The sequence below is a fragment of the Rhipicephalus microplus genome, chromosome X, assembly GCF_043290135.1.
Source record: "Rhipicephalus microplus isolate Deutch F79 chromosome X, USDA_Rmic, whole genome shotgun sequence".
Classification (NCBI taxonomy): domain Eukaryota; kingdom Metazoa; phylum Arthropoda; class Arachnida; order Ixodida; family Ixodidae; genus Rhipicephalus; species Rhipicephalus microplus.
In genome coordinates this window covers 400,081,033-400,108,031 of record NC_134710.1, presented here as the reverse complement: position 1 = coordinate 400,108,031, position 26,999 = coordinate 400,081,033, and the positions used below count along the sequence as shown (strand labels likewise).

The window sequence follows — 26,999 nt, the reverse complement described above, 5'->3', positions numbered from 1 at the left end:
CAATTCGTGTCTGAACGACAGCGAGCGCTAAAACCATTTCCCTCTGTTGGAGTGGTAGTATTTAATTGTGTAACATTTTGCAAAGTTGCGCCTAACTGAATGCATAAGGAATTACCTGTTACCCTTATTTTGTTGTAGCTACTTCTACTCAATTTGCTCTTAATCATTAACTCTTAGTCTTACTTAGTTTGTTGCTTGCTCAACTTGTTATGCTGTTAAGAGTTAGCTGTTAGTTTTAGTTCATTTATTGCTACCGCATTCACTTTTTCATTCTTGCAGCCAAACTTACCTTCATTTCTCTAAGTTTTAAAGCATACTGGTGTGTGTTTTTTTAGGTTGTTTACGGCCTGCTTGAAATGCAGGACGGGCACCCTAAAATCAAAGATACTGCCAAGTCACAAAAAAGCCATGAAGAAATTTACGCCTGATAGTACCTATACGTAGTTCTGAAGTTTGGCCCACGAACTGTGTTCAGAAAGCAACCACGCATAGGAAGCAGTACACATTGCTTACCGGCTCTGACGAACAAACAGTTAGAAAAGCTCCGATGAGGTGAGAATGTATCATATACTATCTGCAGCTCACGCACCCACTGGTGGCGAAAATCTACTTAGGTAAACCATTACCTAACCGAGGGCGAGTGGGGCTCATTCACCACGAACGATGAACAATCAACACGCCCAAACCTTTACCCTATTGAAGTGTTCTTCATTTAGGGACGCTACAGTTAAGCTATAGCCAATTTATTTTGCTGTGTCCTGTTTCAGCTTCAACAGATCGCACGGTGAAAAAAATCTATAAACATGCCTAATGCATGTATTTTGGTCGAGAAAGGACTTTCTTCATATAAACTGTTCATCGCAATGGATCAGTGGTACGGTGCTCTGCTGCTGATCTCGTGGGTACAATCTTAGCCGCGGCGGTCGAAGTTCAGTTAGGGCGAAGTGGTGTGCTTTGCGATGTCAGCGCATGGTAAATAACACCGGATGGTCAAATTTTCCGAAGCCCTCTAATAAGGTGTCTCTCATAATTATAACGTAGTTCTGGGACGTAAAACCTCATATATTATTATTATTATTATTATTATTATTATTATTATTATTATTATTATTATTATTATTATTATTATAAACCGAATTGGAAAAATGAGTCCTCTGCTGTGTGCGAGTAGTGTACACATGCCGGAACAGCTGCGTTCAAAAAACTGAGGGTGCTTTTGCCAAAATTTTGTTAAATGAAGAATTTCAATTATTTTGTGTGAATGCAGCAGATACACATGACAGCATAGTTTCTCTAAATCATCAAATTCAGACGATGACCTATAGTGTCAACGTATCGGCAGTGGACTACTTACATGTATGCAAGGCCCCACCAGCAGATCCAAAGTTTGTGTTCACGAACTCCATTCTTAGCACTCTATCTTTTTTTTTTAGTTTCAGAGACATTTCCTGCACTACAAGCTGAAGAAATTAGAGCACTTTTCGTAGGGTAGTGTGCAGTGAAGCTGCACCTTTAAAAAAATTTTGCATGTTTTACGTGCATCTTGTGAATAAAGCGCTTTGAAAAATTTTTACATGCCTTCAGAGACGTAGAATTGTATTGGAATTAAATTAAAAATTGGTATCGTTTTAATCGTTTTGGTCCAAAAACTTAGTGGGAAAAGCGTTAAGATGTGAAAGAAATCACAAGTGTGAGCTGGACTGCTCCAAGCAGCGAGCGCTACCTGCCAGGGAAATCGATATGCTGACTGGAATATTTAGCAAACTTTATTTATTATTGTATTTTGTTGATTGTGTATATTATAATAAAATTACCAACCTACGTACGCCCGTAAAGTTGTAAGATACATCTACTTTGCGAATCCTAAGGATGACACCAGCTTCGGGATATTCACTTCAAAGCGAGCGATGAAATACATGGGCACCCTCGTTAGCTTTGCGCTGTCAGTACACTAACCTTTGTTCATTTTTTAAAGGTGACTACTGAAACAACACAGCCTCATCAGCCCGTGTTTGATGGCGCACATACCATTGTCTCAATTCGTCCCAAGTGTTCTTACGATGCCAACTAAGAGGTTACAATTTGTAAACTGAATAACTCAGGACACTGTTAACATATGTGATGTTAATTAGGACATTTAAGTTAATTAGTCCACCACGCATGCAAGTTTTTTTTTTGGCAAGCATTTACTACTGCTTGTAGTAGTGGAGCTTCAAATACCATATCAATTCATATGTTACATGCGATATCAAAAATTCTACATTGTCGAAAAAGAAAATACCCTGTACAAATGACACTGCAAGCTTCTTCCGCTCATACGCATGTGTACCTAAAACCCGACATTGCTTCACAGGCAACCTGTCCAAGCTAGAAAATTGAGTAGAAAAGGGCTATTACGTTTTCATACTTCCGCATAAGAAATACGGCAGTGGACTGCGAATGTCAATAAACGTGTGTTGCACACAACTAAGCCGCGAAAAAAATCCTTAAAAAATTCAGCAGATCCCACGTACCTGGGAATCAACGTTATGCGAAGCATGCGGAAGGACCGTGACCATGTTGCGATTTTTTATTGCCCGACACGACATTCAATGACGCTAAATATATGTACAAATGTTGCACGCACAGAAATATGTTGAAGAGTTGCAGATGTTGATGCTGCTATTTGCATTTGGTACAACGATGCCAACTGGAACATGCGTATTACCAACACCAGAAGCTAATATGAAGCGCTGATGATCGCGAGGATGCTGGCCCTGGACACTGCTACATAAATCAACCTAAGCGCATGTCAACTAGTAATTGTAGTAAACGTGCGCCTACTAAATAAACAAGTTTCCGGTGGCGCGGCCACTGTAGATGACCACAACAAGGCTCGTGCGTAGTGATGGCGTTGATATACGAAGTGATGATGGCAGTCAACTGATTTAGATCTGATCTCATGTAACTCGACATAACACTGGTGTAAGAGAACACGACCACTCCAGGTACACTTTTGGCACCGTTTTTATTGTGTTTGTGTTGAAAGCGCAGCCCGTAGAAGCTCCCGCCTGTTAAGAGGGCCCAAGCCGCGCGCTGGTTGTTGCCATGATAGCGCAGCAACCATAAGCGACCCTCCCCCCATCCCTTGATCACTCACGAGACAAGCACGCGCGCAGATGGCCCCGGCCAAAAAGGCGACGTTCGCTCCGCAGGAAGCGTGAATGACGGTGGCTCCTGCGGCGGCCACGACTACAGCAAAAAATCACTGCATTTCAAGCTGCTTGAAGATAATTATGGGGCGAAGGTTTCGAAGGCGATTATTGTGATTAAAGTTTAGATAGTACTGAGACTGATTGTGGTTGTGACACTTATATATATTTTATTCAAAGAGATAGTGCTGAGACCGATTGTGATATAGCGGTGATTCTTATTTATAGCTGATATGAAGTTCCGAGTTCCGGGTTACGTTTTGACTTCATAACCAAAGCTTCATTAGCTATCGTCTCTGGTGTAAACTTTTCTTTGTCGATATTGCCAACTTGTATCCGCTTCAAGTTGTCTCAACTGCGCGTCAGCTTGGCGTTTTTCCCGCTTAGCCTTTGCTTCCTTAGCCCTAGTCTGTGGTGAAGAACTTTGTTGTCATCGTCGCCGCTTTGCATCCGCTTCCTTCTCCTCTTTTGTCTCCGCGGTAGCTTCCCGTCGACGGCGACGCTGATACTCAGCACGTCGCGCTTTCCTGCGTTTGTCTTCGTCCATATGAGAGAAGAGAATGTGTGGTATGGAGCGTGGTTATATATATATATATATATATATATATATATATATATATATATCTCAAGCTGTATATTTATCCATCTTTTTGTTACTCTTTTTCTTTTATTGCAATAGCAATTATATGGATAGTATCGGCTGGTGTTAGGCGCGAAGCTCCTTAACACCTCACGATGTCCGCCGTCTCCCGTCTGCTCGTAACACCATGTAACCTTCAACTTATAAGCAATAGGGGGCGCTGTGGTTAATTGTAGATGTGATGGCGCTGCTGTCAACGCTATATAGCGTTGACAGCAGCGCCATCACATCTGCAATTAATAGCGTTGACAGCAGCGCCATCACATCTACAATTAACCACAGCGCCCCCCATTGCTTATAAGTTGAAGGTTACATGGTGTTACGAACAGACGGGAGACGGCGGACATCGTGAGGTGTTAAGGAGCTTCGCCCCTATCACCAGCCGATACTGTCCATATAATTGCTATTGCAATAAAAGAAGAAGAGTAACAAAAAGATGGATAAATATACAGCTCGAGAATACACAGCACGGTTTCGCGATGCTCGTTCACAAGCGCTCGTGAAGTCTGCGGTAGAAGCACAAGACAGATTCCGTGGTGGCCTTGCGCGTATGCGAGACCGTGGACCAAGGTCCCGGGATCTTCTTTTCTATAAGTGGCCTTGAATCTAGGTGACGGAGCTTGGCTTCTATACCACGTCTTTGAGTCCGGTATGATGGGTAGTGGCGTAGATTGTGCTTAAGCGTCTCCTCACAGGCGCTAGAGTTGCATGCCGTACTGCTGGCCATTCCAATGAGACACGAATACGCATTCGTAAATGCTGCGCCCAACCACATGCGACACAACGAAGTTTTATCGCGTCGTGAAAGCCCGGATGGCAAACGAAGTTGTAAATTGTGGGTCAATCGTATACAGTCACGAGTTAGAGAAACCCTGCGTGTTCTACTGTAGAAACACGGCATGGTCAGCAAATGTTTGCATTCACCACGGCACGTTCGTTCTCAAGAGTGGTATGGGCGTCCCGCAGGTCTTGGTCATGAGCCAATCGAGCAGCTTCATTCGCATGGTCATTGACGACAATTCGCAATGACTCGGCAACCATAGACATGCAATATTATAGTCTACCTCGAGTGCTTGGTGGCCGTCATGCCTTATCTCAGACACTGATTGTTAGCGTAATCCGTGGCGTAAGCAACCCGTGGTGTTTGTATGACTGACCTGCATTCGCAAAAGATGGCCCATTGATTAGGTGGCTGCTGAAGAATGAACTTGACTACACTTTGAAGTGCTGCAAGTTCCAATACTGTCTACGTCCTGATGTATGAGAGGAAGAAGGACTTTTATCCATGCAGGCTGAAAAGATCACCCTCATTGGATGAAGTCCTCAGCTCAGGGCCTCATTGGCTCGCACCACAACACCTTCCCGATGGATCAGACGACATGCTCCTGCTGCTCTGAGCTGGTCAGCACAGTCACCCAGGAGGAATGTGAGGGTGAAGAAATAGGGTGGAAGCCTGGTGGTTGTCGACATTCATAGGTGCAGTGATACAACATGGGCTTTGATGCCCAATAGGGTCAGTATGAGAGATATTGTGTGGAATGGAAGAGATGAAGCATGTAAAGGCAGGGGAATGAAATATTCAGAAGCCCCCACCAGGCAACCACGTCCTCTTGGTCGAGTGATTTGTGTGGTGGCGGGAAGTACGTATGGCTTTCTCGGTGATACTATAGCGTCTTGGCGTAGTTTATTGTTTCTTTCGGTGCATTATCTAGGTTGGACAGCTCTCCCGAGGGCACCCGGTTTAAAATCTCTCGAGCTACCGCATTGCCGCTTACATTGCCATAGAGATAGGCATGTTCATGTGTCTGAACAATACGCACCCTGTGTAGTAAAGTTGGGTGTATATATGTAAGTATACGATGTGTGTATTGTATAAAACATGTATTGTAGCAATACGTTATTAGATAGAACAACCACTCCTCCTGTAGAGCTGTTGGCATTAGTGCTGCAATCGTTGTAAACATGCGCACGGTCGAAGTAGGTTTCAGCCAACAGACACAAAGTCTGTTCGACGCATCGACCTTACTTAAAGGGGCATTGCAACACTTTTTGAAGTAATCATCGAATAGTTTCACAATATGAGTATATCGGCTCAGCATTTGAAATATTCTTTGCGTCCGTCAAGTACGAGCGACATTTCAAGAACTTATCGCACGCTTTACGTGCTTTTTGTTCATTTTTCTACAAGCCAACGTGCCTAAAGGGCCCATAAACGACCGCTGAAAGCCCGAAGAACAAGCACTTTGTTCGCTCCCTGCGTTACCTATCATTGATGCACAGCTCATGATGCCATCAGTTTGTTCATGTGACGTAAGCATGTAATATTCTCCCGATTGGTACATATACGAGATATATCTGTGAATTATTGCCTAGTTGGCTTTGCCATGCATTCGAATGCTCGTTATGATTTCACCTCGTTTTCTGCGTTTGCGACTGCGCAAGCTGAGATAGCAGTGTGCAAACAAAAACCGCAAAGTACTAACTGGCTCAACACCAAGTGCTGGAATTCCATGTGTTTTATAAAGAAATACGTGGCTATATAAAACTATACGAAAATACGTGGAAATACAACACTTGTATGAAGGTAGTTAAGGCGAGAGAGAAACTATCTATAGTGCTATTTCCCCTTTGAACTCGGCGTGGTTTAGGGGCCCTTGAACGTTAAGCAGAGGGCGGTTATATACACGGGGGCAAGAAGCTACGTCCGTTCGCCAATGTGCACTATGATTTTGAGCACTTTCTTCATTTTTTATTCGAGTAGACGGTTGAGGCACAGCGTGCCGCGGCGGCCGAGGTAACTGTGTAGCTCACGTTGCTCAAATCGCCCAATGGTTTTAGAATTTGTGTTTACTAGGCAGTCATTCGTGCTTCTGACATTATTTGTCAAGAGAAGAAAAAGCGATTCGTAGCTGACAATGAGAAATAATTGTAGATTCCAGGCCGCGTGCTGCGTGTAATGTTTGGCTCCAGAATTCTCGGGAACCCCAACTATACACTGGCGGCGTTTTTTGACAATGATGAGAAGTCTTGCAGGGCGCTTACAATATCTGATCCGGCAAAACTCAACAAAACGCTGTTGTCCGAAGCATTGCCTCGCCCGCGAGAGCAGTGACCTTCATTCATATTACAGCGTCAACGCCTAATATGGGCTTAGAACACAGCATGCACGAAGTTTTGAGCCGTCAGCTACTAGCAGTCACTCTAAGTGTGTCATCTTTGCCAAACCGAAAAATCGCCCCCCCCCCCCCCCCACCATCCACCCCTCTCACTGCTGGGAGCATGTCGTTCGAAGAAAGACGGCCGATGACACGTTTCCTCGCCTCTTGTGCTACATTCTTTGGCTGCCCTTGCATGATTTCACTTGCACATAGAACATACGAAAAGTGGGGGGGTGATGCTGTCGCACATAGAACACGGCGATGGTGACAGATAAAATCCATCTAGAGAGAGAATGTTATTGCTGTAATAAAAACGATTAAATCAGTAAGCCGCTCGCATATTTCTAATTTGAATGATTGCTACACAACTGCCTAGAAATCGAATCAAGGTGCAGAGAAACAGACTAATAAATCTTGTGTGTAGTCAAACATCTTGGAGGTAAGCCCCTTCATTAAGTGCAGCCCCATTCCGCCATTACTGTGCCCCACAATGTGGTCTGAATACGTTGCAGTGCATATATTATAGTCTACATCACTCAATTGTAAAGGAGAAAGTGGCTAGTAAACTGAACAAGATCACAGATACCACACGCAAAAGGTGACGCATTGATGACTGGTGACAGAACATGGGCAGATTTTGTGCAGTATAGTCACGTATCACACAACACATCAGAAATCAAAGTAGTGCGATGACATTGTAGCTCTCAGGGTGGGCATCTAATAAGTATCCTTTCTATGTGCAATTATAAGCGGATTTCGCACGACGAAAGATGATGAATAGCGGGCAGATGTTAGAGTTTTTCTAGATAATTTTTCACTAATCACAACATCATAAATCTTCGTAACACAACGCAAGGGCTTTGCAGCTAATACTGCTGTCGTTTCACTACTCCCCGACCTTTTTGCGCACGTCATCTATTCCCCCGATTTTAGGAGCGAAGCGCCTCTTGGTCTAAGCTTGCTCTGCGTCAGGCGTAGCCAGTCAGTCAAACAAACAGACAGACGGACACACGGACAGGCAGACTGAAGACAAACAGACAGACAAACAGACAGACAGACAGACAGACAGACAGACAGACGCTTCGCACCTCTCATCATCATTCACTCCGTTGATATGCTGTAATTTTTTTTCTCCTTTTTAGCTGTAATGTTTCAGCCCCATTATCAATTACCTCAAATGATATGTACGCCGCCAGACATTATTAAACGAAACATCCATGTTTCCGCCTTGCCATCCTTTTTCATGCATACGCGACGATGAAGAAGAAAAGAGAATGAACCAAAAAAAAAAAACGCCCTCGAATGGCACATTGTACAAAAAAAATTGCCCCAATCTACATGTTACACTGTAAATTTCGTCGAAAGATGATAGTCTTGCGTCTGGAGAGAGTGAACAAAACTTTAATTTGATGTTCTGCGCAAGAGAATCGGTGAATGGTATCCTGCAGGCGCTTCGTTAGAGTGCCTCGAGCGTACGGCGGAGGCGAACGAGCGCTTATATGCACATTAGACACAAGTGCCATCTAGCAGTTATCCTAAAAAACGAAGGCGTGCAGCCCGCAGAGAAAGATGCGCGCCAGTCTTGGAGGTAATAAGGTGCAGAACGCAAAGCGATGGGCAGGTGCCACCACCGTGACATCAAAGCAAAGCGTTGGAAACGCCTTTTTGAGCATCGCGTTGCACTGTCTGCGCAGCCCGATTAAACGCTAGATTCCTTAGAGGTACTTGTGTGTGCCTCTTCTAGTATAAAGGCAGACATAGAAAACATCGAAGCGTTGTTGTGGCGCCTCAGATATGTGTGTTAGTCACCTTTTAATCGACAATCGCACAACTATGAACGCGTAGACCTTGAGCAATATTGGTGGGTGCTGCGAATAGGGTTGGCTGTTTGGTGCCGTTTGGGGTATTGTTCGGGTGGACAAGCAAACAAATGTACAGACAGACAGACAGACAGACAGACAGACAGACGAAAATTGTTTCGTCGAAGGTCCACAAGAAAGACTGTCGTCTTTAAAAGAGCTATTTTCTATTGCCTAACCTTTTTTAAAGAGTTACTGACAACAAAATTGCCCAGTTGGCATGTACTTACGATTTATTGCTAGCAACTTTCTGGATCCATATCATGGCCAGTGCCAGCATTCATTAATTCGGACAAAAGTTCTCTACGTAAGTAAAAATAATCAGGCTAGCAGTAGTATTCTGCGCCATTTTCCTTCTCACATTCTGAATAAGAGAATACACACGTTCACGAACACACCCTTCTGCATGGTAAACAGCCGGCCTGAATGCCACGGAGATTGCATCCCCCAGACGGCGAGAGATGGCAAAAGAGGTAAACGATGGAATGACTTATATGCAGAGTAGTCATATTCTTGGTTACTATGTATTTAAAGAAAAAAAAGTGCATAAAATATATAAGAAGGATACTGCTGAAGCGTCTTCGTGTCTTAGTGAGAGCCCACCTTTCATGAATGTGGCTGAGAAGCCAGCCTTGTTGACCGATCCGTCGGAGACGAACTTCACGAGCATGCGATTGGTGGTGGACCGCAGGTCGTCAGGCGTCCGGTAGCCACAGTACTTGCCCAGCAGTTGACTGCTGGCGTCATGGCCGTCCCGAACCTCCAGGTAGTCGTACACACAACTGTCGTGGTTCTCCACCTGTAAAATATCCAATCGTCTGCGCTATTAATCTTTCCTCTGTGACCACAACAGATAAACAAGGGGATATAAAGCATCTAAGTTGGGCCGTTTAGAGTTTCTGAGCAAATGATACAAGTATGCGAGTTTTGGAACAAGCTTTGGGAAGCTTATATATATATTGTCCTGTCACCTTTTTGTATTTGTGCGCTAGTCGTCGTCAGAAATGCCATAGGCAAAGATGTGGCTTCATCGAGATGTATTCTGTCTCTTCCTTATGCTTTATCATTTTATAACTTCGAAACCAGGTGTATTTAGCAAACATTGAATTGAGTGCAGCACTCACCGGTCGAAATAAAAGCGTTTCACTGTCGTAGAACACCACAACGGCATATCGCAACAGTGACAATTATAGCGAGCCGACATAAGGAGTACCTACATATTCAAGACATACATTACTACTTGGCATTTATGTATTATGTGTTTCAAAGCTTTTCACTTGATTCGTTTATAATCTGCCGCTTCGCAACAAGCGTTGAACAGGAAGTTGAACAAATATCACTGACATCCACTGATGCTCTGCTGGTATCACTACCACAAGGTAATCTCTGTGCAGGACCCATGAACGGCTTTTGTTAGCCATAGATATATGCATGCATTCGACGCGACCTGTACGCCTGAGTAGACTACTATAGGGATGAGCGCTGTATACTCTCTCAGTGTGTCAATATTTTTGCACTGTCCTTTTACCATACCAGCTCGCACAGTGGTTTCTACGAGCAACTCACCTCGAAGGACTGGAACTTAAGCGCCACCTGGTAATCTTCCGGCACGGTTATCTTCCAGATGCACTCCTTGTTTGGCCGGTAGTCATCAGGGTAGTTGGGGCTCTGGAGGACACCGTCCTCCATGACTACTTCGCCCCCACACACGGCTGCATGGTGGAAGCACTGATATAAGTGTCTTTCTTCGGCACGTATCTCTTGCGCAATCCAATCTTTTTTGCTCGAAGGTGCAACACGGAAACAAACAGTTCGTGAACACTGTGCCTTTTGTTGAAAGTGCGCTGCTTATGATAAATTAGTTAAAAGAATAAAAAGACCAGTGTCGATTTAGTGACTCGTGGGAAGGAAATGCGTGAGCATTAAAATAATGAATGGGGCACCGGAAAGGCCTAGCAGCGCTGCAGACTGCTTTCTAACAAAACTGTTTATTGATCAAAAGCACTGTTAGTGTTTGTGAAGGTGTCGAACCTCGATGGTGCGTGCGCTACATAGGAGAACGACGGCAAACCGTCATCGTTGGAAAAGGCTCGAAGCTCCTCCAAGCACCAGGTCCACAGTCAGAGTCGTGGAGAAGGTGCTCGCTAGAGCGCAAAACATTCGTGAAGGTATAGATGGATAAATAGATAAGCTTTGTTTAAAAGTAAGTTATGGGGGAGCATTCGTCGAAGGCCCCATCGGCTTTAGCCGCCCGTTCAACCTGGGGATCAGTGCTTGCTGAACGGGCAGGTCAGCGCTGAACAGTCGCGCCTCCCACTGCTACAGCGTGTGTATTTTTGTCGTTTGTGTGTGTGTCAGGCGTGGACGAGAGAGAGAGAGATTAATGAAAGAGGAAGAGACAAAAAGGACGCTATTTTCTGCCTCCCGTCGCGGGGGCACGGCTCAGCGCCTTTAGGGATCGGGGAAGGGGAAGTAAAGATGATAGGAAGAAGAGAGGAAGGAAAGAAAAAGTGAATGTCATGGCAAGAGAACGTCTTGTCAGTACAGTCAGTAGTGCGAGTGAAAAGAGTCCGTCTATAAGGCGGCGAGGTCCGCGCAAGCACAGAACTCGAGGAAGGCTCGGAGGGCTTTCGTCTTCGAGCGCGCGGGAAAAAGTATGTCTTCCATTGTTTCGGCAGGTAGTCCAAGCAGACGATAGCGGCTTACCAGTGCGCAACGCTCAGTGGCCAGGTCAGGGCAGGAGCAAACAATATGCTGCAGCGTTTCGTCATCACCGCACCTTCGGCACGCTGGCGATGAAGAGCGACCCGCGGAATACATGCGTGCCGCAGGCCAGACGCTGCCAGTACGCAGGCGAAGCAACAACCGCCGCTCGCATCTGTCCAGGCCGGTCTCCGGAAGGGATGGTGGAGGTTTGCCGCTTGCCACCCGTGTGTCAGGGTGGGCCGTTGGTAAGAGCTTCCGCAGTCGCTGCCGTGAGTAATCCGACTGGGTTACCGCCTTAGTGACTGGCGTGTCGCAGTGGTGTGCTGCCTTAGCGGCGGCGTCAGCCTCCTCGTTGCCAGCTATTCCAACGTGCGAGGGAAGCCAGTGGAGGGACAGGCGCACACCACTCTCTTTGATGGCGGTCAGTTTTGCGTGCAGCAACGCCACAGTTATGCCTGCTTGGTCTGGTTGGAGCAGCGCTTGTAGGGCTGGTCGGGAGTCGCACAGAATCGCCACAGGCAACTGGGGTAACGTGGCAGCAAGGTGGTCGGCTGCCAAGTGAAGGCCGGCCAATTCAGCTGCAGTGGAGCTGGCGTGAAAGGGAAGTCGGCAGCGGATGGTTGTCCCAGTCGATGGTATGACGCAGGCAGCCGCGGCCGAATGGGGGCTGTCCCGAACGGACCCGTCCGTGAATACCAGGAGCTGCCCCTTAAGTCTTTCATGAAGTTTCGCCACGGCTGCCTGATGGAGCTCGCATGCCGGTGTGCGCCTTTTTCTGAGGTTGTCCAGAGTTAATTGTACGTCCAGAGGCTGCTGGTGTGGTGGAGGGGGTTGGATAGGCGTGGACGACGCTTTGTGCAGCCCCACCTAACGTGACAGAGTGAAAGACCCTCTCCGCTCTAGGAGCACGAACTTCTATAGCTTGTACATGGTCTCCGGGATAGTGGGTGCGCGGCGTGCTTCTCTCCAGGTGTCACAATCGCACAGAGAGAGCGTTTCGAAAGGTGGGCGTGGCTCACTGTTTTCTCCGCCCCACGGCGCTCCCATGGAGGATCATGAAGGTTGATGTGATGTTGGCGTAGAAACTTTTTTTTCCATGTGGAAAAAAAAAAAAAGTTTTGCATAATTTTATAAAACCTCGAGTTATTTTGCAGATGCGGCCCCGGAAGCCCCGCGCTTCCGGTGGGTCGCCTGGTCGTAAGAAGTGATTGAGCTGCTTGCGGGGCACCCGCTCCTGCGTCTGTCAGAACTGTGAGTCTAGTATCCAAATTTGTCTTTATTGTTTATGATGGCTATCGCAATGAATATTATTTCCTTCAACGTAAAAGGTTTTCGCAGACCGGTAAAGCAGGCCGAGGTGATTAGTGTGCTGCATATTGTGATGTTTTATGCCTGCAGGAAACTAATTTTTGTTCACTATCCGACGTTAGGGCTTTTAAACAAAAGTTTAACTTAGATTGCTATTTTTCTTTCGCTACAACTCGTTTTAAGGTAGCAGGCATCATTATATTTAATTGGGCTTTATTGAGAGGTCACCACGTTGTTTATGACGGCGTCGGTAGAATTATTGCTCTAGATTGTACCTACTTTTCTTTTCGAATGAGGATACTATGTGTGTATCCGCCTGCACAAATCGGATAGTCTGATGATTTTTTAGAAATTTAAATGTTTTTTTCCTAGACGGTCGTCATGTAATTCTAATTGGAGACTTTAACTGTGTGCTAAATACGCGATGCGATGTACAAGGTCCTGGCTGGGGTCGGTCTGCTTAAAATTCACGTGAGCTGCGACGCCTTGTCCAGCATTTTTCATTGCTGGATGCACATAATGTCATACACGGGAATACTTTTGTTTGGAAATGGCGCCGCGGACACTCCTCCAGCAGACTCGATTGGGCTTATATTCCACATGCTTTAGAGACGTTTGTCTCCGACTTACGTGTTCCGCCCATCCCACCTTCGCCTGTGTACATCTCTGACCATCGTCCGATTCTATTAGAACTAAAAATTCCATTTTCTTTTTCGGACAAACCATGGCGTCTTGATATTCGCGTCCTCCAGGACGCACGCTCTCGCTCAAATTTGTCCCGTGCAATACGCGTGTCACTCGCTGCGTCTGATTTATTTGATTGGGATGCGCTTAAAACGCAGTGACGCCTGCACTGCTCAGTTGAAGGCCGTTCCCTTCGTCGTCGCGTTTCTGAGGAGCTGGCCGATACTGCAGCGAAGTTACGCATCGCATTGCGCGCTGAAACGCCGTCTCCCTTGATGCGAGCTTGGCAACATGAATTGCGTGAACGCTTCCAGCGTTTGATTGCCACCTCGTCTCTGGCGGCGGCTGCATGGCGTTGTAGGCACAACCCTTGTGCCCACCCCGAGGTGTTACGCTATGCGAGGCAATCGTATTTTGGGCAGTCACAATCACCTGTTTTTACGACCATGCAGACACCACCTACACAGCCGCTTCCTAAGCGTGATCGATCTCTCTTTTTGGCGCATTTTGAAGAGATGTCATGTTTGGCCATGCGGAGAAACTGTGATATAATACCGCCTATGCTTAGAGGTTTGCCTCACGTTCCTCGACAAGCTGCTGATTCTCTGCACGTCCCTCCATCAGTTGAAGAGGTAAAGGCAGCACTACAATCTATGAAACGGGGGACAGCCCCTGGACCAGACGGTTTTCCAGTTGAATTTTACTTATCCTTTTGGAATGAGCTTGGTACTGCATTAACCGCGGTTATCCGGCGATGTTTCGAGGATGGTGTTTTTCCATCAAGTTTTCGAGATGGACGCATTGTGCTTATTCCAAAAGGTGATGCTTCTTCTGTTAATCCTGAAGATTGGAGACCTATCACGCTTCTTAGCGTTGACTATAAGATATTCGCGACGGTGATCGTTCAACGTTTGAAGGCTCTGTTGAACACCCTGGTGGGTCATCACCAGGCTTCATCTATGCCTGGACGGGAAATACACAGTTCGTCCTTTACCACCAGGGATATCATAGCCTATACTCCGTCGCGATCTGCGCGTGGTCTCCTTGTGTCTTTAGACCAAGATAAAGCATTTGACCGACCAGAGCACACGTATATCTTTAAAGTGCTCACAGCCCTTGGTTTTCCCGGTACTTTTGTTGAATTTGTTTTGTTCTTAACCTCCCTGCCTTTCCTTGCATCTTTATCTCTCTCTCTTGTTGAATTAATTAGACATACCTACTCTGGTATAAAAAGCACACTAGTTCTAGATGGTTGGGAGAGGGCTGCCTTTTCTATTACACGTGGGGTCCGTCAAGGATGCCCCTTGTCTCCTGTTCTATTTGTCCTCAGCCTTGAGCCATTTTTGTGTGCTCTAGAAGCAGATTCGCATGTTCGGGGTCTTGCGCTTCCCGGCAGCAGTACCGTAAAAGTCACAGCTTTTGCTGACGACATAACCCTGTACCTTTCAGATGAAGATAGTCTTTCTCATAGCCTGCGTTTATTCTCCCAGTATGGGGACATTTCAGGCGCCGCGCTAAACCTCTCTAAATCCCGGTATTTGTTCATCGGCTATCCCAACTCCACACTTAGGTCCACATCTCTTCTTCAGCCGGCTGCATCTCTTCGCATTTTAGAAATTCTATGCAACCACTACGGCATTTGTAACTCCGTTTGGTCAAACGCCCTCGATAAAGTAAAACAAGAAATTGAGAACGCCCGGGAATTCGACTTCCCGCTTTTTGAGCGGAAGTATCTTGCGCAGACTGTGTTCTGCGGTCGCATTTGGTACCTCTCTCACGTGCAACAGCCGCCTTTACGCATCGTGAGGTCATTGAAGTCTGCCTTGTGTTCCTTCTTTTGGTCTGGCGGCACTGAGTTGGTTTCTCGTGCGGTGTTAGGACAGCAGCGTTCTCAGGGAGGTTTTGCTTTCCCTTCGGTATCAATATGCTGCTGGCTATTGGCCCTGCACTTCCTGTTGCGCCTCGTACAAGGAGCGGAATCCCCCGTGCGAACTCTGGCATATTATTTTCTAGGCACTCACCTTCGGTATTTATTGCCTAATTCGCGCCTTAATCAGGGCCCACAATCATTAGTACTTTCTTCGTTTTATGCAACAGCTGTCACGTTTTTGCGTCATATCCAGTCGACTTGCCCTGATTTAGATGTGTTAGACAATTCTATCGTTGACACAACAGCCGCGTTGTTGCTCCCGTTAGTTCCTCCAGCACCTCGCATTTTAGAAATTCTATGCAACCACTACGGCATTTGTAACTCCGTTTGGTCAAACGCCCTCGATAAAGTAAAACAAGAAATTGAGAACGCCCGGGAATTCGACTTCCCGCTTTTTGAGCAGAAGTATCTTGCGCAGACTGTGTTCTGCGGTCGCATTTGGTACCTCTCTCACGTGCAACAGCCGCCTTTACGCATCGGGAGGTCATTGAAGTCTGCCTTGTGTTCCTTCTTTTGGTCTGGCGGCACTGAGTTGGTTTCTCGTGCGGTGTTAGGACAGCAGCGTTCTCAGGGAGGTTATGTTTTCCCTTCGGTATCAATATGCTGCCGGCTATTGGCCCTGCACTTCCTGTTGCGCCTCGTACAAGGAGCGGAATCCCCCGTGCGAACTCTGGCATATTATTTTCTAGGCACTCACCTTCGGTATTTATTGCCTAATTCGCGCCTTAATCAGGGCCCACAATCATTAGTACTTTCTTCGTTTTATGCAACAGCTGTCACGTTTTTGCGTCATATCCAGTCGACTTGCCCTGATTTAGATGGGTTAGACAATTCTATCGTTGACACAACAGCCGCGTTGTTGCTCCCGTTAGTTCCTCCAGCACCTCGCACCCCCTCTAGTCGTGTGTCTTGGAGCACTCTGACGGCATAATTTCTACCTGGCCACCTCCGGGACTTCATGTGGCGGCTTGGGTGGGGCGTTCTTCCTACCCTTGACCGCCTAGAAAGGTGGAGAATGGTCCAGTCATCAACATGTCCGAACTGCTCCCTACGGGAAACAAATCAGCATGTGTTAAGGCAATGTGTCGTTGCTCGTGTTTTCTGGAGGGCTGTGCATGCAGGATTTCGTGGCTTCGGAGTAAACCGCTTTGTTTCTTCTGGACGTTGTTCTTGAGACCGCTTTGCTTGCCTTCTCATTGTTGCTGGTGCCTACTGTCTTTGGCGTCACCGTTGTGAAGCTGTTGCAGCAGGTCGTCGCCGCCGTGCTCTCTTCCCGATTTTGGAGCGACTGTACAAAGAAATAATATCTGTGTTGTCGGAGGAACTCTTCTTTCGTGGTGAGGAGGAATTCCTTCGACACTGGTCCTGCCGTTTTCTGTTCAACTGTGAGAGACGTGTAAGGCTTGTTTTCAGGCCTGCCTGGTATTGGTAGGTTAATATTTGTTTAGTACTCATACAAATACCTTGTAAATACTACGTAAATATCAGACATATTGATCTCTACATTTCATTTGTGTGTTCTTCGTTTACCACATATTGTGCATATGTAGACATTGTTTTTGTAACAATTCCTGTTTAGTTGGGTAAGTTGTGTATGTTGTGTTCCGTTTACATATGTACACATATCTTTTTGTAACAACTTTTGGTGTGTCTGTAGATGTTGTGTTCTGTCGCAATGTTCTGTTGGATTGTAATTGATGTTCACTGTCTGTGAGAATAAATTTCTCTAAACAAAAACCGGGTCAAGGTGTAGGAGAAGCAAAGTGCATGCTGGGGCTATTTTTGCTGTAGACATGGGCTTTTTTTGCTGCAGATATGCACCGCTCATAATAGAGCACTTTCATATTTGCGATACCTCTGCAAGAGATCAGTATGTGCTGGAAACTTGCAATACTTTGGAGTTAGTGGGCTCTATAGTATGAGGGACACTGGCGAAGAAAAAGAATGACAGCTCGATTAGCAAGCAAAGTCAGAAGATTGCCACTTCTCCGATCGCGGGGGACACTCGGCAAATGGATTGCTCTTTTTTTTTCCTTTCATGAAACCAGTGTTGTTTTCGATTGTAACGCCGATGCGAGAATTGTCGCAAACGCACTTATGCAATGACAGCTGGCACGGAAGCCGCGCTCCCCGCAGCGTACAACGCTTCGCACTCGCGCGTGAGGCGTTTCCAGTTTCCCTTTCCAGTTACCTCCCGTTGCGCCACAAAGCAGGAGACAGGGAGGAGGGTCAGGCGGCCACCATACGTCTAGACTACATCTAGGCTGAACGTCGCTGTTTCTGCGACGACCAAGGGGATGTTAGAGGCGCGTTCTGGTCACTTATGCTCGCCTATTCGCCCTACAGTTTTACAGTGTTCAGTGGATACGTTGGGAATTGTAAGAAATACTATCGAACTGTTTTGCTGGTTAAAGACGGCGTAAGTGGTTTAGTGTAAGTGGTTTGAAACACTGTGCGCTATAGCATTGACAATTGGCACTTTTATTTCTTCAAGACTCTTAAAAATGGAGTGACGTTCTCTATATTTATGGAGAAATGGCGATGTCTCCAATGTTGTCTTAAAATGAAGAAATGTTGCTCCCTTTTGCCTCGGAGAAACTGTTTCTCCCCATCAGAATCATGATGGCTGACACCAGGTTATCGAAGCGAGTAGGCCTAGCGAATGCATCAATTCTCGACTTGTAAGGAGCACACGGCACTGGCAATTATAAAACAACGGTCCCGCTGAGCTATATCAAATGAAATTATTATAAAAACAAGCAGACGAAACTGTGGTGATGAAAACATCGCGAAACAGAACGACGGAGCTAGTAGGTTCTGTTCGGCCAGCGAGACGACCTTCACTTCACAAAAACACTGATACTGCAGAGTTCTCACCCGGAGAGTGAATGCTAGGCTTGCTTTATTTATTTCTCGCAGATGCACATAGGGTAGCGACGTTATCCACGTGTTTACGGGCCGCAGGCCAGGAGATCTGCCTCCAAACCATATACTCGATCACAGCGAAGCTATACCGGCTAAGCAGTGCAGTTTTGATAGATAGATGTTCCATGTTATATAGGTAGCTGGAGGTGAGAGAGCATCACAGTCATGAAGTAGGTGGTAGCTGGCGCCATCTGGAGGGACTGAAAGATACTAAAAAAAAATAAAGCTGGCTTCGGCGACGTACGTTGACACACCTGCACGGCTCCCTAGCGGATAGTTCGCGAGTCAGCCCAGTCATTGAATACTCGCTGACAATGGACGCTTAAATATGCTGAAGTAATGCATATAGCTACACGTGCACTTAAGGACACAGCACACTTACACACAAAGTGCACACAATGAACAAAGGTACAATCGATCACTCATCACAGCAGCACACACTTAGAGGTGTTTACTCATAACCCACAAGGAAAAGGCACAAACTTATGAAGCAATGAATTTCGACTGACCATAGTGCACCAGTGAGAATTAAGCTTTGGTCAACTTTGTTTTTACGTTTCGTGGCCGTACCACAACATGCGCACACATAAATATACTGTATCTGATTCTGAGACAATCGGAAGTTTAGCAACGGTTGCTAGATGATGAATGGAAAAATTACGAGAGCATATCAGGTTTTTGCAAAAACGTTGACCCTAAGCTATGCACAGAATGCCAACAGCATTTCGAAGTCTGCGCCATCTTTTGGCTACTGCCACAGATATTTTTTTCTTGAAGCCTCCGAGAAAACAAAACCTTACCGCACGCTTGCCATTTCGGATGTCACGTCTTTTTTCTTTTTTTATTCTTCCACTTGTTACTCGGAGTGGACGCAGCATGCAGGCCAGACTTTGTCTCTGTCATCGCGTCGACTTCGTTTAGATGTTTGTTGTTAACGCTTTTTATATTTTATTTAGGTGCTTACCACAAGTGTGACCACTAGCCATGGATGCAGTACACCGCTTGTCCTTTAATGACAACATTTTTGATGCGGTAATGACCGTCTCAGTGGTGTATACGTTACAACGCCGCGTTGTAACGTAGGTATACGTTACACCGCCGTTGCAACGCGTACGTTGCAACAGCGGTGCAAAGCGAACGTTACAACGCGTACATTGTAACGTACGCGCGTCACCAGATTGTCGCGTTGCGATGAGCTGGTGAGGCGCGCTCATTGCGCCATCTCGCTGGTAATGCTGAAAACGCAATTGTTCCTCCGAGACGGGCATTGCGAGCGGTAAGTGGTAGATATAAATTGCCATTTCAAGTTTGGAGGAGGTGCTTCTTCGTGGCTCAGTAGCTAGCGTCACTCACTCCCAAGCAAGAGGCGGAACGTTCGATTCCGCTAACCAGAGCCCTTTTCTGGATAATTTTTCTCTCTTGCGTATTCATATATAACAACGTACACATATAAGGTGAATAACAGAGGACGTCGGCGGCACCGAAATCTTGCCGAGAGTATCCATAAATTTGCTAGTGCAATAAAACATCGGGGGACCTTTAACAGTTGAATACGCTATAATATTCTGTTCCTAATGCATATTTCAACATCTTAGTGTATGAAATTTTTCGAACTTGCTATGCACCCTCTACGTGACCTTAAAGGTGGAGTAAAGTGTGTGCTTTTTTTAGTGGGTGACTGGCTCTAAATTATGAAGTCAGTATTTAATGCCGTGTCTGGTACCCGATGGCAATGTGCGATTGTACCACGTATTATTACAGCAATATTTCATGTTGTAATGTGAAACATGTATACAGGAGGCGTGTGTTTGTGAAGCCTGAAAGTTGCTTTCACTGCATAGCGAAGCAAAGGAAGTTATTTGCCCTGCATTCACAAGCAGAAGCGTGGCTTTGTGCTAGAACACCTGCTTTCCACGCAAACGGCCCTGGTTATATCAGCACGCAGGCCTAGAATTCTTTATTATTTTTTATTTGCATCTTTCTCGACTCTGCGTTCACACAAAGATAATTTTTCGCATACAGCAAACGGCGCCGAAGCTGGAAATTCTGCGAAACGAGCTTTCTAACGCTATCGCGTTAAAGGGCCCTGCAACACCTTTTCAAGTAACCTTGGACTGAATTTACTAAAATAGCGTATTGCCTCACTAATTCTACGCCGCAAAACTTTTAGGAATCCGTCTTTTAGCTGCCGAGTTACAAAGACTTTTCACTCGCTGCACTCGAATTTTCTCTTCTGTCATCCCGAAGAAAGCGCTGGAATTTAAGTAAGGGTGGGGGAGTACGGGCAAATAAAATATGTCACGCGCGACTCGTGACGTCGAGCACTTTTTTTCTTTTTTTCATCTAATACGCTCCCTTTTCTCGCGAGCACGCGTGGACAAGTCACCGCTCCACGCAGAGATTCTTGTAATGACCAAGCACACCAAAATAAAATAGGGCCATGGCTCACAGAATGCCTTCTACGCGCGATTTTGAGCTTCCTCCGTCATTTGTCGAGGGAAGAGAAAGCAATTTCCAACTGATTGACTATTTATTGTAAATTTATCGTAAATTATTGATTGTGAAATATTGTGAACTTTAATGTGAAATACTAATTGGCTCGCAAGCTTTGGGAAGTGTTGTGACCCTCCTCTGCGGGCACCATGCAGGCCAAGAGAAACGGAGCCGAGCGGCGTTCCCATGTTCCGGAAACCTCAGTGATTTTGTCTGAGAACGAGCGCCCAGCGGCGGGAAGCAACAAAAGAATGAGAACATGGCAACTTAGACAGTTCATGAGCCAATATCTTTACGGGCGTTCCCTCCTGATGGCTTGTTTGGCGAGACGGCGAAGCAGAACAATCACGCAGGTAGTGTCTATCCGTATAAAGTCTCTACTCCTTGGATGCCCTTCCAGGAAAAACGGCAGCAGCAATCCAACCACTTCCTTGTTCCGAGATGGATCTTGCTTCCCCTTTCCTCAGCGAAACTGGTCAAGAGTGCAATTCGTCAGTATATGCGACCTCTATTCGGTGACCTTGTACTGACTGGAGCCCTGGAGAGCGGTATCTGGTGCGTGATTGGTGCTTCGGTCAAGGAGGAGGAGCCCGGCATGGCTTAAAACGACGCTTGAAAGTGCTGGACTTTGTGAGCCACGCGTTTAACGGTTCAACTACCACGCTCGCGGTTTGTGAAACTCTAAACCTCTCCGCGCTTTAAATAGAGGTAAATAGTGCCATAAACCTGTTTGTTTTTTGTCTCCCCATCTTCTCAGCGTTCGTTTCCTCCCCCCCCCCCCCGAAGTTGCGCCAAGCTACCAAAGGAATCCGGTTCCGACGCAACCCTGACGTGTCGGCAGCCAACGTCAACGAGGACGCGTCCGGTAGACCCCGGGCCGCAACAGGAGCCTCAACTATCAATCGGCAGCGTTTTCTGACCTTGCGTGCTCAAGAAGTTCTGTAGGTCACCTTTAAAAGAAAGGCCAGGCCTGTGCGGAAGGCACAGTGGAAGCTAGAAAAGCGGCCTTTCAGAGCCTTTTCTTAACACTCATTGAGTAACTGCTGCGAGCACACTTGTTGGGTATCAACTACAGCATTATTAATAATAATTGCTGGGAAGTAGGCCAGTATTTGCTATGCTATACTTAGTCATTCTTCTGAGAAGCGTGATATCCGCTAAACAGATCAAGGAATTTTTGTGGCAATTGTCCGTGCAATGGCTGACGACGTTTAGTAATTATGCCTGAAGTGGGTATGCGCCATAGTTAATAAGTGATCAACAGCATGCTTTCGTAATGCACTGGAGCATTGGATTACCCACTCATTATGCAATTCGCATTGTGTGACGCCTCTTTGTTTTATTGCTAATCTAAACCGCTTTATTGCTGCCATTATTGCGATTCTTTTCCCGACTTCAAGCCAGCCTAAGGCAAGTTTGCAAATAAGTCCAAAGCAACGAAGTGGCTTAGTGATAGAACAATAGGCTGGTACGCAGTGAACCTGGGTTCGAACCCCACTGTGTCCTTGGTTCTAAGTTTAGTTTTTCTATTTCGTGCGGCAGTGGTTACGGACACCGGAGGCGGTGGCACCGGGGGCGGCGGTGGAAAACTACGGCACCACGCGTGACCGAGTTGTGATCTCATAACAGGTGATGGAAACAACTTTATGAATAACTCCGGCAAATTCGCGGCGTGGGTCCAGGCCGCTCCTAAGGAGGACCAACCAAGACCCTGTCTCCTCGACACGTCGTGGGCTTCCTGGATAGCCCCCAGTTGAACCTAGACATTTGAGGTGCGCAGCGCAGCCGTCGACTGCGCCACCGCCTCATCTGGGGAGTTTGTATTTTCTTCTTCCAAAGCCGCACATACCTAGAGAATGTGACTAAGTGATGCGTGAGTCCAGCGGCTAAATTTGCAAGTGTCGTTTGAATAGACATCTGGGTATACCCAGATAAAATGAATGGGGTTAAGGAAGGTCTGGGTTTGTAATTGTCTCCAATCTACCACTTCTGATCGGTCGAGTTTGGGCCTTTGTGGAGGATAAATACACATATATTTTTATAAAAGTTCGTAATTTCGCAGTATCGAGTCATTCTATCCCTATCTGACCAGCCCTTCGTGGGATGCCAATACTCTGAAGAGGACCTTTCTAGGCGAGAGCGAAACGTGAGACCTCACGCTATACGCAATGAACATTCGCATTGAGGTTGGGCACAGAGGTGTGGGGGGACGTGTGAGCCAGGTGTGAACAGCTTTCGCTATAATACTTGTCTTCAGTGCAGCCAGAAGATTCTGGTGGTGATTTTTGCTCGTAAGCCGTAAAAAAACATGCGCAAGTTGGAATCTCCTGCGCTCTACCGCGCTCTCCGCCGCCACCAGAAACCACAGTGAATGCATTCTCTCACGGTGAGCGAACGCGTAAGGCGATACTCGTTGGTTCAGCTGGGTAGTGTGGTGGTGACTGTGGCGGCCGGAGAAGCATGTGGCGCCCCCGCCGCCTCGGAAGCCGTTGCTTATGTCAGTAGGGAAGTGTTTTTTAAAGACAATAGTCTTTCTTGGGGTACCTCGACGCAAAAATTTTGGTCTGTCTGTCTGTCTGTCTGTCTGTCTGTCTGTCTGTCTGTCTGTCTGTCTGTCTGTCTGTCTGTCTGTCTGTCTGTCTGTCCGTTCGTCGTAACGATACCCCAAATGGTACCCAACGATACGTCAAACGGCCAACCTCATCCGCAGCGCCCGGCAATGTTGCTCAAGTTTTAGCATTCATACCTATGCGATTGTCAGTTCAAAAGCAATTATTGCGCATATCCGAAGCACCGTAACAACACGTCGATATTTTCTATGTGTAGCTTTATACTAGAGAAGGCTCACATAAGTAATTCCAAGGACCATAGTGTTTATCACGCTGCGCTGACAGTGCAAAGCGTAGCTCAAAAAGGCAAGTGTTTTGAACGCTTTGCTAAGACGACACGGTGGTGGCACCTGCCCGTCGCTTCGCGTTCCAAACCTTATTGCCTCCGAGGCAGGTGCGCATCTTTCTCCGTCGGCGCGCACGCCTTCCTTCGTTTTCGAAGATAACTGCCAGATCGCGCTAATGTCTAATGTGCCTCGATGCGCTTAGTCACCTTCGCTGCACGGATTGAGCTCTTACAGAATACAATTCACCGATTTTCTCGCGCAGAACATCGAATAAACGTTTTTTTTTCACTCTCTCCACACGAAAGACTGTCGTCTTTCGACAACTTTTGCAGTGAAACGTACAGATGCGGGGCCAATTTTTTATCGAGAATGTGTTTTACGCCAGGTCCACCACGGCTCTGCTGACGTACTTCTGTCACGAAAGTGACTATAAAAATATATACAGAGAAATGGCAGATAAAAAACCAGAACGCAATTTGCCACGCGGAATTGATCGTGCAACCTCTCGATTCCCAGCGCGGGGCGCTCCCACTGCGCCAAAGAACGTGCGCTGTTTGAAGTGTTGATGGCAAGTATTTACATATAGCATTCACCGTTTGGGAGTTCTCAGACCTTCAAAACCTAGCGCATTTTCGTTATCAGTGATCAGATGGCACGACGCGCTCGCATTAGGCGCGCTCCATAAGTCGTCACCTCCACGAAGCGCCGCCTTTACGGAGCGTGGTTTCTCCTGCGTGTGTGCTTATCAGACTCGTGGTTCGGTATGCTGTCGCGGCCGTGTTTACGAAAGAAGAGCGCTGCTGACACACGGCACAGGAAGAATTGTGACAGTTTTTCGCACTTGTCTTGTGTACACCTGTACACTCGTTTTGTGCGTCTTCCTTTCAGTTTGAACAGCGGAATTTAAATGTCGCGATGTGACACTTGTTAGTCCACTCTCGTCCGGTTTATGCTTATTTCGTTCGCGCTTCCGGCTTGAGGTATGCGCTGGAAGTTTCAACATGCTTGCTCTTCTTGACGTGACTTTGAAATGTGTTGCTGTTGCTGAAACAATGCACAATAAGCGCACCGATACCTCTGTAGAGCCACGTTTAACTTTACGTAAGAATGATTCCCGTTAGAATGATTCCTTTATAAGAAGATCAGTCACAATTTTTAAAGCGAACGCTGTTATGAGATGCCAATACGTGTCACATGCGGTATAATACTTGTCGGCCGCCACCGTCATTGTCCGTAACCACTTCGCACAAGATAGAAAAAACTCAGTGAGTAAAAAACAATAAGGTCACAGTGACATTCAGTGCTTGGCACTTCCAAGCACCAACTTGGCTCAGTGGTAGGCGCAAGTTGAAAGTATACTTTCAAACTTGCCTTAGGCAGGTTTCAAGTCGGGAAAGGAATCGCGTTAACACGCGTAATAAAGCGTTTTAGAACACCAATGAAGCAAACAGGCACAACAAAATGCAAATTTCATAACTAGTGGGTCGTCCAATGCTCCAACCCTTGACAAAAACTTCTTCTTGATCCTCTTTTACCTGGAAAGCATACCAACTTCACCCCTAATTTTTCGTCGTAACCAGCTACTTCATGTAAAATTGGCACAAGATTATATGCAAGTAGCAGATACCACGCTTCTCCAAAGAATGAAGAAGGATACGAAAGTTTGCATACTGAATGACAGCCTACTATACAGATATTATGATTATTTATGGCGCAGTGGGTACCAAGCAGGCATGCTTGTAGCAGGTACCTAAATAGTGTTCAAAAAAGGCTCTAAAAGGACACTCTTCGAGCTTTCCCTGTGCCTGTGCTGCACGTTCCACGCAGTTCTGGCGAGTTTTTTTTCTTCAGTTAACCATTTTTTATATTGAGTAAACACTTTTTTTTTTCGTGGCTATGTGCATAGAAATTGAGCAGCCGAGGTGATTTAAACGCCACCGTCTTCACAACAGGCCAGTTAAAACAGAACAGAGAAGAAAGCCGACGCCGGTGCGACATTCCAGTGTTGGAGCCTTATAGATAGAATATAATAGACGTGTGGTTATATTATAGGGCTATTATATTGAGTCAAAGTGCTTAAAGTATAGGCCATGAAAAATAAAGATATTTGCTGCAACTTACAGGATGGAATAAAATGCTATTTGAGTTTTTCAGTTCGATTCACGGTAAAAAGAACTCTGGCGCTACCATTGAGACAAACATATTGCGTGGTTGAAAGGTTTCGCTTTCACCGGGCTCCACGCCCTGGCGTGGCACTTCTTAAATAGCAGCTTCGCTACGCACGCATGCTGCACGCTCTTTACTTGCGAACACAATTCACTCTAACTGCAATCGACCTATCACTTACCACTGGGTGCCAGGTAGGGAAGGGGCTTCGATCGAAGTGGCTAAACGTCTCTCTGACAGCGGGATGCCTTGCCCTTGACGTTGTCAAACCTTTCAACATCATCAACTCCAAAGCAGCGATCAAGGACGCACACATTTAACGCTATGTATCAGTCCACCCTTAATGTCAAAACTCATCACTGGGACATTTAGCCTATGATAATTTTAAGTAAATATATAAATAAATAAATACCAGTGAGTATACTCGAGTGATTCTTTCGCGCAGAGTATTAGAAAGCCAGCCGTAACGTAAGCAAGTGGCCCCGCCGTGGTGGTCTAGAGGCTAAGGTACTCGGCTGCTGACCCGCAGGTCGCGGGATTGAATCCCGTCAGCGGCGGCATTTCTGACGGAGGCGGAAATGTTGTAGGCCCATGTGCTCAGATTTGGGTGCACGTTAAAGAACCCCAGGTCGTTGAAATTTCCGGAGTCCTCCACTACAGCGTCTCTCATATTCATATGGTGGTTTAGGGACGTTAAACCCCACGTATCAATCGATCAACATAATCAAGTGGCGTAATGTGCCCTTAAAGCGCTGCTTCCCCGCAGTGCTGTTTCGTTGTTCTTTGCTGCGTCCGGTGGTCGTCGCGGCTGAAATCACCGACACGGACGCACAGATTTGTGATACCAGCTATTGTCTGGTTCGTCGACGAGATCTCTCACCACGAGCTTCCGCATTTACGATTTGGCGCAGTATTTTTTCTGCCTGCCGCATAGGTGGCTCTGTCTTGCCTTCACAGAGCCAGCACTGATGAACCAGTCTTCTGCATAGTAAAAGGGGGGGGATGGCACATGCGAGCTTAATCAATTGAACTGCATGCGTTAA

The 26,999-nt window shown here is 46.4% G+C and overlaps 1 protein-coding gene across 1 annotated transcript in view; it reads right to left on the bottom strand.

Moving 5' to 3' along the window:
• tok (tolloid-like protein 1 tolkin) overlaps positions 1-26,999 on the bottom strand; it is a 746,482-nt gene that overhangs the window by 55,955 nt on the left and 663,528 nt on the right. Inside the window, exons 9-10 of the mRNA XM_075880185.1 lie at positions 10,415-10,560; positions 9,452-9,647 (exon numbers count right to left, since the gene is read on the bottom strand). Coding sequence (XP_075736300.1) covers positions 9,452-9,647; positions 10,415-10,560 — 342 coding nt within the window. The remainder of the gene's footprint in view (positions 1-9,451; positions 9,648-10,414; positions 10,561-26,999) is intronic.